Raw genomic sequence first — 18,591 nt, 5'->3', positions numbered from 1 at the left:
ACAAATCACATCATTAGTTGGTTGGTTTTATTAAATAAAGTGATTTAATATTATTGTTGCATTGTTTTTATATTCAGACGTTAGTCCTAGTGGTTATTAATGCCAAAAAAAGTAATGATTTGCCGAGCACCACCCTGTTCAGAGAGAGCACACAATGTGCATGTTTACAAAGCCAAAAAACTAAATCAATGTTTTTCTGGCGATAGGTATCAGTTCCTAACCATATATACAATACACTGGATACTGAGTGCAGCCTACTGGGAACAATTGTACCATCTGTAATATCTCCACACAACATAAACTGTATTCTCTCCCTGACAACTAATATCATTTTTTAAATGGTAAGCTTTTAGAAACTGTGCCTGGTGCTGAAACTAATTAGCTCATCTGTCTTGTAGATTGTGTTTTGAGCCGGTTCTGCTTTTGTTAAGACTTCAAAACATTACCTGCTGCTTCCTGAGCTCTCAGGTGCACTCTTAAAACGACTGGGTTAAAAACAACCCAATCTGGGTAGTTTCCCAACCCAGCACTGGTTAAATATTGGACAGAACACACGCTGGGTTAATTTAACCCAACAAATTGGGTTGGTTATTTAACCCAACAAATTGGGTTGGTTATATAAGTTATATTACCAACCCAATTTGTTGGGTTATATAATATTACTCAACAAATTGGGTTGGTTATATAACCCAATGAAGGGTTCACATTGACTACACAGCTGGGTTTAGTTGTTAATGTATAATTAATTATGAATTATTACCAATTATAATGGGTTGTTCCCTTTTATAATTGACATTTCATTGGCACAACTGATAGTCATCAATTTAACTAAATTATCACATTATCACAATTGTGTGATACATCTTGTTGGCATTTACTCACCTCTGATCCTTCGGTTGTTTTCTTGATCAAATATATTCTCACACCAATGTAACAATAATAATTTATTAAAATTCAAATCACAGAATCAAAACACATCAAAAAATAAAATTCCCAGTTCCTCACACAAGGGTTATTGATACAATGTAGAGATGTGGAACAAGAGGGAGAGGAGAGAGAAAGGAAGAGATGGGTGGGGGGGATGCAGGTCTACTTGCAAGCATGTATTTGCGTTTTCAGGAACTTCACTGCTGGGGAAACAGTTCCCTCGAGTTCATAAACAACATCCTGTAAAAATTGCCAAGTAGGCAAACACTGATTTGTATAGTTTATGTCAAAGACATAAAAACTCTTGAAACAGGTATCCACAGCTGCGAGAGCCGTCTCAGTCTCAATAGCCTTGCCTGAGATCACAACAAAGGCTTGAGAGCACAGCATCCCATCCTGAAGCAGTAGCACGAACAGGCACGACCTGGACGATTTGGCTGCTCCAAATACTCCACCATGTTAGTTCCGACCTATGATGAGAAAGAAAATAAAAAAGATAAGTATTTCTACCGGTGCAGAGAAATTGTCATCAGGTCTCTTCTGAAGCTCTTTCAACTCCCTCCCACCCCATCAGCTGATTTAAGAAAGAAGCGTGACAGCCCTAAATTCAATGGCGTGGTCTTAAACAATTTATTCTGGGTGCGTGGCCAGTCTACTTATGTGTGGTCTGTGGTTTATACATCCCACGTCGATATGGAGTAACAACTTACACCGAGTTACAACTTGTAAGAATAGTGCTTCATGAAATGAGTATTCTGACAAACGTCAAACTGTGTCACTCATTCCACGAATACAATCTTTACAAGTTGCACCTTGTTGTAAAGAGGAATCAGGCTTTCCAACAGTGTAAAAGAATAATTGGAATAATTTCACTATGAATTTATATTTGAATTTCTGTTAAAAGGTAAATAACTTACAGGCTTAACATCAATGAAGAATCTCTTTGATTCTTCCACACTGGCGCGGACCAATTTTCTGCCCTGTTTATAAACAGGCGGAGGGAGCATGACAGGCAGCAGCATCAGGGCTACTTCTCCCCTGGCATCTGTAGGAGGACAATTATGGGTGTCAATAGACTTGAATAGTCGTATAATACAATAAAATAAAGTTCCACATCAATCAAATCACCAAAAAAAATGTCTTTCTTGTTGGAGTGTTTTGTTAGTTAAGTTCTTATGTATAGTGCATTTGAGTATCCAGAAAAGCATGATATAAAAACAAACTCCTTATTATTATTAGTAAGGTATTCTTTACATTTGCTAAGTTTGTTATAAAATAACTATCTTACCCAGATTGATCTGTTCCTCTGGCAATGCGAGTTTCCCTTCGCGTTTCGCCAGACGAATGATCTTGTCAGCGTAAAGAGGAACCCACGTTTCGAAGAGTTTAGGTGCAGGCTCTGCGAAGAGGATCGAAAAATCTTGTGCAATCTAAAAGATGGAGACAAATTGAGAAACATGGTCATTTAGACAATATGACAATACACTCACTATTCCTAGTGCATAGTAAAAAAGTACATTTTCCTGACCATAAAGTGATGAAGTTTTAAATACAGGACAAATAAAGATATTGACATAATTCTGGCAAGTTGACAAGACCTATGATGGCTGAGCTCCAATACTTAAAGAAGCAAGGTTAATAAAAGCATGACCAAGATTTAGCCTGTAGGAATCCAAACTCACGAGTAGTGACAATGCATAACAGAATGTGCACACGCACAATAATTATATGCACCAACTCTACTACTTCTGAAAAGAAGTGGGCTTTATACAGCATGTCCTGTGTATACTATTGGATTAACCCATTTAGACCTGAGGCCGATTCTAAAAATGCCTTCTAAATCCTGACCTAAGTTTTCTGAAAAACTTCAAATATTTATTCAAAAATTACAAAAAATGTATGTTGCTATATACTGTACATAGCAACAGGAACGCCAAAAGGGGTTCCTGTCCTGAAAGGTACAGTTATTCCTCAGGTCCCCAAAAACATGGTCCAGGTGATTTTCTTTCAAAAGAAGCAATATATTCCATTTTGTTTCGCTCTGTCCTAATTCTCCAATAAGCAATGAGTAGTTTCCATTCTCACAAAATGGCTAAACGCGTCTCCTCCTGGAGGAGAGCCTGGCTTCTATTTACCAAACTGCTCTAGCAAACAGGCGCCAGGCTACTATACATATATTTGAGTTTTGACATACCATGCCTGGAGTAGTAAGACGAGGGAACATGGCCAGGACTTCGGGAATGGACTTCGAGTGCTCGGCCCGTATCCATCCTGCCCTGTACTGGCAGCTGTCCCGCATATATGCCTCCACCTGGGCGAGGGGCTGCGAGTTATTCTTCAACCATTCTGCAAACTGCACAGCTCGCTCTTCGGATATGGTGGCTGCTGTAAAATACAAAATATCACATTGTTGTCAAATATAAATATTACACCAGGCCATCACCGGGGTCGCCCCCGGTGATCTCTCAATGTGCTATACACTATTTTCTTATGTCACTGATATGACAGGGTTCCATAGGTTTGAAGTGATGCCTACGTGTATATAAAAGTAGCGAAATCCTCTGAGACAACATTGATGCAGCAATTGAGGCAGTTTCACAGAAAAACAAAATTAATGGAAGAGCAGAATTCTGCACTGAGATTTAAGATGCAGCATTACAGGCATTTAAGATGCAGCATTACAGGCTGCGTAACAAATATGACGCCATAGAGAATACTTTGTTGCAGAGCTGTCTGTCAGATACCACTCTAAACCAGAGGCAAATCTGGGACAGATTTTCATTGTATTACCTGGTATGACTATCCTGCTGGGCACAGTGTCTTGTTCCCTCTGTGGCCTGGGCCCGCGGGAGCTCCTCCTCAACTGCTTCCTGATATTACGGAGTCTTTCTTCTAGGAACCCGGTTGCTGGGTGGTGGAATCGCCCCTTGGCATACCATGTTCCCTGACAAGATATTAAAATAATCCCCATATAAACCCATGAGCCTAAAATGTCTACTTGACCCTGTGCATATACATTCAATTTAAAAAAAGAATCAATCTTTTTTTAGATAGTATTTAGTTTTACTTCACAAAAAGTACTCACAAAACCACTGTCATCATTTAAGCAGGGGAATGCATGAATCAAGGCGGAAGCCAGGGCAATTTTCATCACCGCGGTAGGTCTGAAAATGGCCAATATGTACAGATACAATCATTAGACAATAAAACAGTCGTCATACTGTAAAAACACTCTAAATGTCAACAAGACAAGTAATAGTATTTGAGAACATTGTGGTCTTAGGCCAGGAGCCCATCTCCTGTGTATGTTGCGTCAGACAGCTTGATGTACACTTACAATCTTAGGACATAGGTCTAACGCCAATATGTCACAGGGACTTACCCCTAATCCTACCCTTGATACTGAAAGCCAAGCAGGGAGGCATCGGTTACCATTTTGAACAGTATTTGGTATGACTTGGCCGGGGGTCGAAGTCATGACCTTTCAAAGTCAGGACGGACACTAATCTAAAAACGAAATCCTCCTTCTGTAAATTTGTACTCACGTTTCTCCACATTTTTCAATGAGGTGAGACACCAAAATCCGCACCATGGCCTTTCTTTCCTTTCCTGTGATCAGTTGGTCTGTGTCCAGGCTCTCCACTATAGACCTGCCCTCAGGCACGGCAGAAAGAACAGCACGGATATCCTGAAAGAATACAGACAAAAAGGCAATTAAACTCGGTGACGCAGAGATCAGGGGAACATACGTGACAGCGGCACAGCAACACCGAACACCGAGCAGTCTGCTTTCATATACATATTCAGTGTGCAGTTCCTTTGGCATTAGGGCAGGGATATCTAGATACTTCCCAAGGTTTGACATCATGAATTGTGCTACTTTTAAAGCAAGCAGCGATGTTTTCAAATCTGTAATCAAAAAGCTCCTCAAAAACACTATTGAAGCAGTTCCTGCCGTTGCTACGTTAGTTCAAACAGAAACAACGGACTACTTTTCTTAGCGGAATTTAAATTTAAATCAATACATAAAACTATTTTTTAAATCAATAAAATCATTTTCTAAATCCATAAAAGCATTTCAATTAATATTGGGAGTCATGTCGTTACTTTGTTGAGAATGTGGCCTTGTAATAAGCGGGATCTAGATCCCTCCGCAAAAAAAACAAAAACCGGCTCGTTTGTCCCCTGCAATTATTATTATCCCTCAATCGAGTTCGCTATTCCGCTAGCAAACGTTAGCTTAAACCAGGGGTGCCCAACCAGTCGATCGCGATCGACGAGATGTGTCTAAAAATAGAACAACAATATTCAGTTGTATCGTTAATGTCCTATAACATAATCTTCCTGTGCCAGAATAATGCACTTGAACGCATCAAAGCTTTGTGATTGGCCGGCGTGACCCCATGTGTCGGGGCGTGGCTTGTGGGCAGTGGGTACTAGTTTGCTGACGTTGTACGTGTCAACACTGCAGGAGTGACACACACAAGACCGCAATGGCAGAAGCAAAAAAGCCCCAAATATATAATTTTCACTCCGAGTGGGAGGATGATTATTTTTGTATCTATTCCAATTCAAAGTCCATCTGTCTCATCTGCAATGCGAGCGTGGCTTTATCGAAGAAGGGTCTTTTAGGAGCGGCATTTCAAAACAGTGCACAAACGCTACGAGACGGAATTCCCTCCTAATTCTGCCCTACGCTCCCAAAAGTGGAGGGGCCTGAAAGGACTGCTAAATGCACAGCAGTCCATTTTCACCAGGCCCAACAACAAGATCAAGGCTGCTACCAGAGCATCTTATCGTGTCAGTCACGTTCTTGCGAAACACATGAAGTCTTTCAAAGACGGCGAAGTTGTGAAAGAAGCATTCCTGGAGGCTGCTGACGCGCTTTTGGGGGACAGTAAAAATAACAGTAGCATTTCAACAGGTTTTTGATACAATAAAAACTCAAGTTAGATACCGTTATTAATCAGCTGTAAGTTTTAGTTTGTTTGAACTTATTCATTATAATTATTGTACAAAATGGTATAAGAATGCAAACATTAAGATCTGTTCTGTTTAAATTGATTATAGTCTATTATCAATTCAGGTTAAGAAACTAGTGTTGCTTGCATCCTATTTTAAAGGCATTTCTTTTTATACTCTAATAAAATGCAACACAAAATGGGTTTGATTCTATTAATTTTGTCTTTTTTATTGCATTGTTGCAGCAGATTCCTGTGTAGCTTCAGATCTGAGTTGTCTTATTAGTAAGCCTAATTTATACTTTTGTAGCAACACTACTTTTATATAATGGCAAAGAAAGGGTTCAGAGTATTTTCTCTTTGTCCCTGTGTCATATGTGGCAGCACTGTTCAATGTTTCTTGAAAACATTACCCACTGTAATATGTGACTGTGAATAAACTCCAACTCTGTATCAACAACACTGTTGTGTAACTTCAGTTAAATACTAGTATGTGTGTAGATTAGAAAGAGGAAAGATAAAGGATCTGCAGTATTTTAAGAAGTATTAATCGTACAAAGGTCAGTGTTATACAAGTAGAAGTGTGTATTTACCTGGTAGTAGGCTGTCAGTAATGGCTACGCCTCTCTATTTGGACTGGTAGATCTCGGCAGACTGGCAACTTTAAAAGTAGCTCTCGGTTCAAAAAAGGTTGGGCACCCCTGGCTTAAACAAACGTAACATGCAACGTTAGCCTAATCTAAAATGCTCTACTGCGGCGTACCTTTCATGTGGCTCGTCAGCGCAGACTCTCGCATCGTTATGTTTGCAAACTTTGCAGGAGGCTACTCGTGGGCTTGACCCTCATCTTAGCCATGGCTTTGTCTTCTGCTAGCCAACGCTCGTTGAAACGGCAACCTCCTGGCACACAGTTATCTATCACTCTTATCAGAATGCCCAGGTCACACGTAACACAAACACTTGCAGGTCACGCGCATAGCGCGGGAAGATGCAGCGGAGCTGTTTTATGGAGAAGCGAAGCAATTATTTTCTTTTAATCTAAAAAGCGAACTATTCAGTCAGACAGCAATTTATTGTTAAAGTAAAGCATTTACATTTTCAAGCACTTTCCCAACCTTGAAAACACCACGTCAAATTTCAAGCATTTTCAAGGATTTCAAGCACCCGTACGAACCCTGCATAACACAGTACCCATAAAATGAAGGCATGGAGATGACTTATAAATTAGCTTACCTCTGAACCTTTCTATCAGCCCTGGAAGCTGCCACTCAATCAACTTTGAGGTCACAAAATCGTCCATCTATTGTTCGTACAACCTGCAACATCAACACAAACAGAGTCCATTAAGAAAAAAACATACAATAACATGAAATAACCCCAGTGAGATGATAGTGAACTGTTCAAGAACTTGTCATGAAAAGTTCATGAAATATTAGTGAACCATATTCATGAACAGCTCATAAACAGCTCATAACAAAGTTGATGAACTGTTCATGAAAGTGACATGAACATTAAATGGCACTAGGGCAGTTCATGAACTACTCATGAAACTCCTGTGCTGGAATGGTTCATGAACAATTCATGGAATATGGTTTTAGGCAGGTTCATGAACAATTCATGAAATGGAGTTTTCAGTGAGTGTGTAGGGATATTCAGTTTTCACCCAAGAACATTTCAAGAACTGTTCATGAACATATCAAGAACTGTTCATAACAACTTCATGAACCATTCATGAACAGTTCATACCCAGTCACTGAATATAATTCAATGGCTGGCTATGAACCACTGACTGTGGGTCAATTGGCAACCATAGAAAACAACAATTATGTGAATCACAATGGAACTTTACTCAAATTAACAAACAAACAAACATACATGTATACAGGTGGAGCACTACAATTAATCCTATCACTATTTGAAGCAGTTCTTGACACTCAGCTGCACAACATTTTTTGTTACGGGTCCCAAAAGCTTGGGTACCACAGCAACAATAAATGATTTCTGTAGAAAACAGAAAAGTGCAGCAGCAATAATTATACACAGGATTCGGTTGATCGTCTGGAATGCTTCTTATTCAAAATTCAAAGTACACAGTTACATTCAAATAGCTGAACTTTACAAACATCACATTTCTCCATTTAAGTTATCTGTCTGTCAATTACTGTATCTCAAGGAGAAATTCAACATAGTCAATATAAATTATTACATTACATTGCATTTAGCTGACGCTTTTATCCAAAGCAGTCGCCTTGTACAATAAGTGCGTTCGACCAACAAAATACAAACTTGAAGAAAACAGAATCATATAAGTACATCAGGTTTCATAGAGCAAAAACATTTCAAGTGCTACTCAACTGGCTTTAGGTAAGCCAGTCCATAAGTGCTTTGTTAATATTTCTATTGCTCGAAGTGGAGTCGAAAGAGATGAGTTTTCAGTCTGCGCCGGAAGGTGTGTAAGCTATCTGCTGTCCTGATGTCAATGGGGAGCTCATTCCACCATTTTGGAGCCAGGATAGCAAACCCACGTGTTTTTGCTGATGGGAACTTGGGTCCCCTTCGCAGTGAGGGTGCAGCGAGCCGTTTGGTTGATGCAGAGCGGCGTGCACGTGCTGGGGTGTACGATTAACCATGTCCTGGATGTAGGAAGGGCCAGATCCATTCGCAGCATGGTACGCAAGTACCATTGTCTTGAAGTGGATTCTAGCAGTTACCGGAAGCCAGTGGAGGGAGTGGAGGAGCGGCGTGGCGTGGGAGAATTTAGGAAGGTTGAAGACCAGACGAGCCGCTGCATTCTGGATGAGCTGCAGGTCGGATGGCACATGCAGGTAGACCAGCCAGGAGGGAGTTGCAGTAGTTTAGGCGTGAGATGATGAGAGCCTGGACCAGAACCTGCGTCGCTTTCTGGGTCAGCTGGGGACGCATCCTCCTGATGTTGTAAAGCGTGTATCTGCAGCAGCGGGTTGTAGCAGCTATGTTTGCAGTGAAGGACAGGTTGTTATCTATAAACACATAACGCTATCAAATAATACTTTCTATCAATATATCTATCTTTACCAAATATAACATATTATGGAGATCACAAAAATACACTGTCAATGTTAATAAACAAAAAACAAGGCAATGTGCCTGCAAGACTGCACTCAGGTAAACAAAACATATTACCCGTGCGCAGCAGCTAACCTGCCTGCGAGCCTTCGCTCAGGTCACGTTTACCCAGGTGCGGCTGAAGCCCACGAAAATGGCATCTATTGTTGCCGACAGTTTAGTATTTTTAAAATACCGTTACTATGTCAAACATGCTCAAAACCTTCTGACACACTCTCCTAAACATCTCCAACATCATATCTAACTCACACAAGTTAACATCGATCATTTTCATTATGTACTGACCTGTAGAAAACAGAAAAGTGGAGCAGCAATAATTATACACAGGATCCGGTTGATCGTCTGGATTGCTTCTGAGAAGGGGGCGGAAGTGTCCCCCCTAAGGTAACCCAGATGTCACCGCTCACCTGCCAAAGGTTCCACCTTGGCGCTACTTACTCGTACTGCTTCTCAAACAGTACAGATAAACCATAAAATGATATGAATGTCACCAAAATAAATACAGATAATGTTCAGTTTCAAATGCACTATTGTTTTGTTTTAAGATTAAAAGTTTTAAAAAAGAAAGAAATGTTCAAATAGTAGATGAATATTCAAGAGGTCTTTAAAAACATCACACTGAACACATAAAATGCTCATGAATATTCCAAAATATTCTGAACTTGCCACAATCATCCAAAATTCATGAAATGCTCATAGTCATGAAAAGTTCATGAAATACTCATGCACACTTTTTGGGGTTTTAATTATAATGTTGTGATTGGCTGGATCATGAAATCATAAATTGCTCATAAAAGTCTGTCATGAGCAAAACAGGAACTTTATATGAATGAACAATGTTCATAAACATTTCATGAACTGCTCTTTAAAATGGTTCATGAGCATTTTGAGAATTTTGGTTCATGAACATAACAAGTGAACATATAATGAGTTGTTCATGAATGTTTCATGAGTGCTCATGAACAGCTCATAAAGTCATGAACTCCATCTCGCAGGGGCAGATTCAGTAGTCCAAACGTCTTTTCACTGTTTTAACATAACGGTTAGGCCTAACGTTAACGTTACCAAAGTTTTAGTCGGCGGTTAAACGGGTGCTGTGGAAAGCCTGGTGAGCTAGCTAGGTGAGGCCTGCTAGCATGTAGAGGCTAGCTGATTCACCACCGCGCTTTCCTCTCCATAACACTCACTTGTGTGATATTGCATTAAAAGCCAAATTGACGAGATAACTAACGTTGTCCTTCTAGCTACAATACATGACACATTTCTCGGGTCATTTCGAGTAACAACAACATAGTGTGTTTGCTACATAGCTAGCCAGCTAACGTGTTAGCTTGTTACTTTGATGCAATGTACACAATAGTGCTCCACGAACTTACATCTTAACAACAATATGACGCTTTATATAATAATATCAAGTCAACTACATGGTAAAACAATGTATATGTAATGCATGTAACAAACCTTGCTTTGAGTCTCCTCTCTTCACTTCAGTGGGACCGTCCGACCAAAACTGTCGTGTTGGAGCGGGAGAGTAGTGGGAGGTGCTTGGTTTCGCGGGTTGTGCAGTGCGCATGCGCATGCCCGCACGTCAACCCAATGTGTTGGGTATTCCAAAACAAACCAACACAACTTCATAGACATTTAAACCCAACAGCTAATAACTCCATACCCAACAGAAATAACCTAGCGAATTGGGTTCTCAGAATACCCATTTCCATCAAAATAACCCAATTAAATTAACCAACAGGCTCAACCTAGTGGTTGGGTTTACAAGACAACCCAACATTTTTAAGAGTGTGGGAGGAAATAAAGAAACCATGCAGACAAACACAGGAGAATGCTGAACATTCAGTCACATATTACTAACTGAATGGTGACTCAATGCGATGCATCATACACTAGGGCTGTGCATCTTCACTGGTCTCACTTTTCGATTACGATTATCCTGTCAACGATTCGATTTGATATCCCAATGCATAACAATGCGTTGCATTCTCCATTTTCAATATTACTGCACACACCCTTTTTATTATTTAGAAAGTGCATCAGAAATCAATAACATAAATGTCTTGACATTAAATTATAAACCAAAGTAAACCAATTGTATAGGTCTAGCCTCCCTATAATATCTGTGTGAAGTTGTTCCATCCTCAAAAACTAATACTTCTGTAGTCGAGCTGCAGCTTCAAGCAACGGTCTTCTGCTCAAAAAAGGACACTGAATGTGGCATCACAAACAAGACTTGAGTCTGAAAACAGCAGACAACAGGAGTATTTACAACAGCATATACAAACCAAAATACTGCATGTGGGTGCACACTTACATTCTCTGTCATACTGTTACATTAATCCCATGATTGTAGGAGATTAAGTTAGCTTAATCATAAAGTTTCTATCAGGTTACTATCAGCCTGTCACTCATTATTCTCAGGGGGGGGGGTTTGGAGCAGCAGAGAGGAGCTTTCCTCCTGCCTTCACAAACTTTACACACGTATTTATCGTCTGAAAATAGCAAGAGGACATTCATACTCTGCAATCCAAGACTTAATTCAATCCACCAATTACTCGACATGACTACAAGTGTTTTTCAAAAACATAAATCGATGTGTGTCTCTGAGCTGCAGCGACAGGGCCTGATTCAGAGCGGGTCATTCTGCTGTTGGTTCTGGACTAGTTCTTGTGTTGGTGGATAAAGCAGACTCCGTGATTGGAGTCGCTGTGCCGCTGTCACTTCTGTTTCCTGATCTCTGCGTCACCGACCAATTTCATATTCGACAATAAAAAACTAAAACGTTATTGTCCGGCCGCGGCCGGAAGATCAGGAAGCAACGTTACTATGCTATAATCAATTATGTTCTGTCCTTGCATCGAAGCAGAATCGTCCACATCCGCACCACGATGCATCGTAGAAACGATTAATTTCAACACCCCTATAATGCACACAAAAACTAAAACAGGTTCTACTCACTGTACACTCTGTGGACAATACACATTCTGGAGTTGAATGTTCTCTCTACCAGGTTTTGCTTTGGCAATTAACTAAAGATCTCTCAAAACTATTGCATCAGTATTGCTGTGAGGTAATCAGAAAAGCAGCCGATTTATTGTCTTTGAGTGCCCAATTTAATTTCCCAGGGGACTTTGAAGTGGATTGCTTTTCATGTCATAAGGGGGCCCAGGGCCCATAATAATACTAAATACAGTGGGGCAAAAAAGTCTTTAGTCAGCCACCAATTGTGCAAGTTATCCCACTTAAAAAGATGAGAGGCCTGTAATTTTCATCCTAGGTATACCTCAACTATGAGAGACAAAATGAGAAAAAAAAATCCAGAAAATCACATGCAGATCTCCTCTCGAGCAGTGATGTTTTGGGGCTGTCGCTGGGCAACACGGACTTTCAACTCCCTCCAAAGATTTTCTATGGGGTTGAGATCTGGAGACTGGCTAGGCCACTCCAGGACCTTGAAATGCTTCTTACGAAGCCACTCCTTCGTTGCCCGGGCGGTGTGTTTGGGATCATTGTCATGCTGAAAGACCCAGCCACGTTTCATCTTCAATGCCCTTGCTGATGGAAGGAGGTTGTCACTCAAAATCTCACGATACATGGCCCCATTCATTCTTTCCTTTACACGGATCAGTCGTCCTGGTCCCTTTGCAGAAAACAGCCCCAAAGCATGATGTTTCCACCCCCATGTTTCACAGTAACTATGGTGTTCTTTGGATGAAACTCAGCATTCTTTCTCCTCCAAACACGTCTAGTTCCATCTGACCATATGACATTCTCCCAATCCTCTTCTGGATCATCTACATGCTCTCTAGCAAACTTCAGACGGGCCTGGACATGTACTGGCTTAAGCAGGGGGACACGTCTGGCACTGCAGGACTTGAGTCCCTGGCGGCGTAGTGTGTTACTGATGGTAGCCTTTGTTACTTTGGTCCCAGCTCTCTGCAGGTCATTGACTAGGTGGTGGTTCTGGGATCTTTGCTCACCGTTCTTGTGATCATTTTGACCCCACGGGGTGAGATCTTGCGTGGAGCCCCAGATCGAGGGAGATTATCAGTGGTCTTGTATGTCTTCCATTTTCTAATAATTGCTCCCACAGTTGATTTATTAACACCAAGCTGCTTACCTATTGCAGATTCAGTCTTCCCAGCCTGGTGCAGGTCTACAATTGTGTTTCTGGTGACCTTTGACAGCTCTTTGGTCTTGGCCATAGTGGAGTTTGGAGTGTGACTGTTTGAGGTTTGAGGTCTTTTATACTGATAACGAGTTCAAACAGGTGCCATACAGTTAACGAGTGGAGGACAGAGGAGGCTCTTAAAGAAGAAGTTACAGGTCTGTGAGAGCCAGACATCGTGTTTGTTTGTAGGTGACCAAATACTTATTTTACCGAGGAATTTACCAATTAATTCATTAACAATCCTACAATGTGATTTCCTGGATTCTTTCCCCCCATTCTGTCTCTCATAGTTGAAGTGTACCTAGGATGAAAATTACAGGCCTCTCTCATCTTATTAAGTGGGAGAACTTGCACAATTGGTGGCTGACTAAATATTTGTTTGCCCCACTGTGTAACAGATCTATTTGTCAGAAGCAGCATGCTGTTTTAAGAAATGCATTTTGAACTAGAACAGGGGTCTGCAACCTTTTTGACCAAAAGAGCCATTTTGCTCCTTTTTCCAAAACAAATTTTTGTCTGGAGCCGCAAAACATATTTCATAGTTTTTTATTGTTATATCAGACAAAAACTACAGTTTTTTTGCATTTATTAGGCTATTTATTACATGATATAAAACTGTTAACCTCTAATAAGAAACAAAGAACACTTATAAGGAGAATTAAAAATAATACACAGGCCTACTTTAAAATAAATTAAACACAGCACTTGGGGAGTCCTCTGCACATTTGAAGGAAAAAAAAATATTATTAAAATGGGCCCACTTTGAAATAAATAAAACATATATCTGCACCCTAAAAAGAGTTAAAGGTAGGGGAGGTAAGAATGGAGAAACCAGCTCGAGTGCGCTAGAATTTGAAAGTACACAACCGGAAAAAATATGCCTCTTCCTTCAGACTTTCTTACAGAGCCCCTCCTCCAACACACAGGAATGCGCACATGACCAATGAGGGCACGAGATAAGTTTGTGCACAGATGGAAGGCTGACAGGCAGGTAGGCCATCCAGTTACTTTAGCCGGGCCGAGACAGATGATTGGTCGTGCTTTTTACAGCGCTACGGCTTCCACAGATTAATTTTTGTATGTATTTATTGTCAAAGCATTTCATATATTCATTGCTATCGGGACATTAAGAGCATTCCATGGAATATAACAAAAAGTGTTTTCTGAAATAAATGACATACCCCATTGAATTATGACTGAAGATCGTCAGCTGGCTTCCTCTCCCTCGTAAAGGCTGCACCACAGTTGACAACTTCTCTCTACATATCAAACATACCGGTAAACCAGCATCGTTTGCTGTGAAAGCATATAACTCTGTCCACGCAGAATTAAATCCTGTGTTCCTCCGGTACTTTTCTTTGATTTATCCATAGTTCGCTTATCGAGCCGGGGGTCAGGTTATTCGCCTCCAAGAAAAGGCGCTCGCACGCATATTTTAGTTGACCTAATTAAAACCGTTTTGTTTTTTATTTATGTGTCACAGTATCACCTCAAAATACAAGATACGAAACATTTTCAACCATGCAACAAAATATAAATAGTCCTACAAATACTTTTATTTTATTTCCTTCTTATTTTTGTCTAAGCTCAAGGGAGCCAGAGCAGAGGGCTTAAAGGGCCGCATGCGGCCCGTGAGCCGCGGGTTGCCGACCCCTGAACTAGAAGAATCTAATTCAGCTCACACTACTGTCCTCTAAGAGTGTGATAATCCAAGGCATTAGCTGATTTGTGGCGGAAAGCAGGAAAAGGGGGATGGTTGTGTTTGGGTTCAACTTTATGCTACTTTGTACTTATACTCCACTACAATTCAGAGGTAAATGGTGTATTCAACTACATTTATTCAATAACTTTAGTTACTTTACAGATTTGGATTAAGTATGTGAAATATAATCAACTCTTGAATTTAGTTACTTGACGTTGACTTTAAGTAAGCGTATTAAATCCAGAATTTCACATAACTGTTACGTTTTTCTTTCTTTCTGTTGCTTTGCAGCATATGCAGCAGTGCCAATGCTGCTATGCATATAGCCTTCTTCTGCCGACCTTTTAGCTTAATCGGTAGGGATTTTGTTCTCCAGATCGAACCAAAAATACACAGTATGGACTGGTAGCTGGAGACGTCCTTGAGGGTCCTTGGGCAAGGCACCAAACCCCAACTGCTTCCTGGCGCTGGGAAAATCTGGCAGCATCTCGCTCTGACGACTCTCCATAAAAAAAGAATGTATTTGTGTGTGTGTGTATTCAGATCTAATGCGTATAAGTCCTGTGCATGTGTGCATTTGTACCGTGCATACATAATAACTGAATTCCTCTCGGGATCTAACAAAGTGTCTTCTTCTTCTTCTCCACAATGTTTAAGATAAATGATAGAAGCACCCGACAGCCGGAAGAATGTTGAGCTTACAGCATACCACAGCTATACCTGCATTCTTGCAGCACGATTTGCACTGGCTACTATCCATGTCACGCATTTTCTATCTATTCGAAGCATGTCCTCCACTGGTGCCTTATCAGCTCAGTGTAAACCATGAGCAGGGCCAGGGTGTCTTTTGCCACTGATACAAATACTGCATTATTGAAGCAGTGAAGCAAAGCTGACAATCTGTTCAACTGCACTGCCAATGGGCAGAGAGGAAATAAAACACCAGGCGGCACACACACACACACACACACACACACACACACACACACACACACACACACACACACACACACACACACACACACACACACACACACACACACACACACACACACACACACACACACACACACACACACACACACACACACACACACACACACACACACAAAAATGCAAAAACATACAGCACTTAAGCCATTCGATCCGTGCGAAAACTCAAAAGCCAGTATATTGTATACATTCAGTTGAATCTAAAATGTCTCTCATTGTGTCTTGTCTGTCAGCTGCAGATCTATACTGCAGTAAACAGGCTGAGAGTGACCACTTGTATCTGTTTTACTGTGTCTAAATGTGGTAGGAAAGTGGATTGGTTTTTATTACCTTGGGACTTATGGATGGGAAGGAATGACAGATGTGTGGAAGAGCTCGTATTAAAATAAACACTCGTTCCCCGAGTGGTGTTCTCACCACTCGGGGAACATGGGATTGCCAGGAATGTAAGTCTATGTTCTGTGTGAGAGACAAAGGATAACAGAGATGGAAACAAATCTAAGCTACCAGCATGTGTGCAGACATTTTAAGTAATCATCACCACATTAACTTCAGTCAACAATTGAACTGGCACCAGCAGGCCTTGGGTGGAGGCCAGCCGCGGGAGAGATAACAGGGGGATTGGAGTTTTAGTTCTGCTCATGATGCAGAATTTGTTCCACTTAACATTATTATTCTAATTAAGATGGACTTTTATTAATCCCTCGTGGGGAAATTGTTTCTCTGCATTTGACCCATCCTAGTGTTAGGAGCAGTGTGCTGCCATTTTGAACGGCGCCCGGGGAGCAGTGTGGGGAACCTTGCTCAGACCTCGGTAGCACTTTGTCTTGCCGGGACTTAAACAGGTGACCTTCCAGTTGCCAAGCCAAGTCCCTATCGACTTCGCCACCACCGCCCTGCCTTAATTATTATTAAGTCTTATAAGAGTGGTAGATAAATGGGCCCTTTATGTTAATTTTCAGGTTCAAATGAGTAAATAGTGTGTCTACTGTGACATGTCTTCATGATTTAATGTTCAAATAGCTCTACCTCTTTTCACCCTCTGTCTGAAACCAGAGCCCAGTCTGCTCTGATTGGTTAGCTGGCTGGCTCTGTTGTGATTGTTGAATTGCTCAGAGATGTCTTGCTGTATACTAAATATGTGTGTACCATCTTTACTTTCCTCCTGCACTACTACAAGAGAACAATTACAAGCTACATCAGGAAAATCAAAGAAAGTGGCACTACATACTCTTCCTTTTAGGGCCTATCTGTTGATTTCTGACGGGCGCCTTAAATTAGCAGAAGGTGAAGTAACAAAGATTATTTTCTTCAGTTGCATTCTTACATTTCTGAGATTGGATCGGAATGAGAGCCTGGCTGATGTGATCATACAGTATTCCAGCATCAACAACATGTGCATTTACTCATCCAGTTAATACATCTAAATATAGATTTAACTCAGCTGAAAAAGGGGGTTGATGGCCAAAATGTCCCAGTGGAAGGGAAAGACATTTGTCTGACAGCCTGCTATACTGGAAACAAACAGCCATTGTTCTGGAGGAACCATATCTCCAAAAGTACAGCCTGCTTTTTTTGTTTATGTAAAAAGTAAAACATAAAACGTTTTTCTTCAATATTAATTAAAGTTAAAAAAAACACTGCATAAGAGAAGTAATTACCTCATAGGAAAGGAAGATTTATTTATTTTTTGATTTTGATATACTTTATTAATCCCGTGGGGAAATTGTTTCTCTGCATTTGACCCATCCTGTGTTAGGTGCAGTGTGCTGCCATTTTGAACGGCGCCCGGGGAGCAGTGTAAAGGGTATTTTAAATGCTAAAATGTAGTTTAGTGCAGCTAATAACAACTGTGTAGGTCCTTAAGGCTACTAACAACTTTGATTACACGGCTTAGTTGAATACTCGATTCTGATAGTAAATTCTTAACATGTGACACGTTGTTAATCCAGCAGTACAGACCAGTGTCAAGGACTATAATGAAGGTTGCTAAGAGGATCAAGAAAGAGAAAGGAAAAGAGGTTAAAAGACGGAGCGCTGGACGTCAGATAAATCACCAGAAGAAGGCAGACAGGAAGTAAATACTAACAGGACACGGAATGGGCTCTGTAGTGTGTTTAGTATATGGCCGTGTACAGGCCCGGTTCCAGAACAACATGACTCAGGGTGCCTCTGAGGTTACAGGGGGCGCAGCAGTAGCAGGTTTACATGAGCAGTAGTGGCCGGCAACAGCAATGAAAAATACCATTGATGGTCCCAATGAACAGATAATGGCCTTTGTTATGTTTTGAAACCAAGCAAGTGAGAACATTTCAAGTGAGTGCAATCCTGAAATATCTCATATAGTCCAAAGTGGACCGTAGTAAAGAAAAGCACAAAAGCCTCAAAGTTGTACTGATAAAACAAATGAGAAGATATTGTAAATCAAGGCAAATATGATTTGAACCAGCTCATGGTTTGAAATGGCAAACATTGAAAAGCAAAAGTATTATTAAAACCATGTACTAAATCATCACCTTGGTCCCATCATATACTCTGGGAAGAGAATATTTACTGTGCTTGAAAACTGGTATCACATCATCATGTGAGGTTGACTTTGTGACCTGAGGCCTGTACTATGAAGCAGGATTTTTGCTTAGCCGGCTAACTTCAGGGAAAACTCTGGGTTTCCGGTCCTACGACGCTGGTTCTCTTTTTAGCAGGCTAGATCTCCATGGTAACTT

The 18,591-nt window shown here is 40.8% G+C and overlaps 1 protein-coding gene across 3 annotated transcripts; it reads right to left on the bottom strand.

Moving 5' to 3' along the window:
- Positions 1 to 966: 966 nt before the first annotated feature.
- On the bottom strand, positions 967 to 9,337 carry LOC117455522 (uncharacterized). 3 transcript variants are annotated; one of them, XM_034095052.2, is made up of 9 exons: positions 9,279 to 9,337; positions 7,122 to 7,204; positions 4,473 to 4,615; positions 4,013 to 4,091; positions 3,718 to 3,871; positions 3,122 to 3,312; positions 2,216 to 2,357; positions 1,845 to 1,972; positions 967 to 1,397 (listed from the first exon to the last, which is right to left on the bottom strand). In XM_034095052.2, the coding sequence occupies exons 3-9, from the start codon at positions 4,517 to 4,519 to the stop codon at positions 1,290 to 1,292; spliced, it is 849 nt and encodes a 282-aa protein (XP_033950943.1). In that variant the 5' UTR covers positions 4,520 to 4,615; positions 7,122 to 7,204; positions 9,279 to 9,337; the 3' UTR covers positions 967 to 1,289. The 3 variants fall into 3 exon arrangements, with proteins under 3 accessions (XP_033950943.1, XP_071060818.1, XP_071060819.1); XM_071204717.1 differs by having other exon boundaries at positions 3,122 to 3,309; XM_071204718.1 differs by lacking the exons at positions 4,473 to 4,615; positions 7,122 to 7,204; positions 9,279 to 9,337 and adding an exon at positions 6,652 to 6,738.
- Positions 9,338 to 18,591: the final 9,254 nt, after the last annotated feature.

This window comes from Pseudochaenichthys georgianus, chromosome 11, assembly GCF_902827115.2.
Source record: "Pseudochaenichthys georgianus chromosome 11, fPseGeo1.2, whole genome shotgun sequence".
Classification (NCBI taxonomy): domain Eukaryota; kingdom Metazoa; phylum Chordata; class Actinopteri; order Perciformes; family Channichthyidae; genus Pseudochaenichthys; species Pseudochaenichthys georgianus.
This window is presented reverse-complemented; position numbering and strand designations above follow the sequence as displayed.

Excerpts from the sequence above, each read along its gene's own strand:
- LOC117455522 (XM_034095052.2), bottom strand. The coding sequence starts at position 4,519 with ATGGTGCGGATTTTGGTGTCTCACCTCATTGAAAAATGTGGAGAAAC. Across the intron at positions 3,872-4,012 it reads TAAATGATGACAGTGGTTTT|GGAACATGGTATGCCAAGGG; the intron begins GTGAGTACTTTT and ends ATATCTTGTCAG. Across the intron at positions 1,973-2,215 it reads AGAGGAACAGATCAATCTGG|ATGCCAGGGGAGAAGTAGCC; the intron begins GTAAGATAGTTA and ends GTCCTCCTACAG.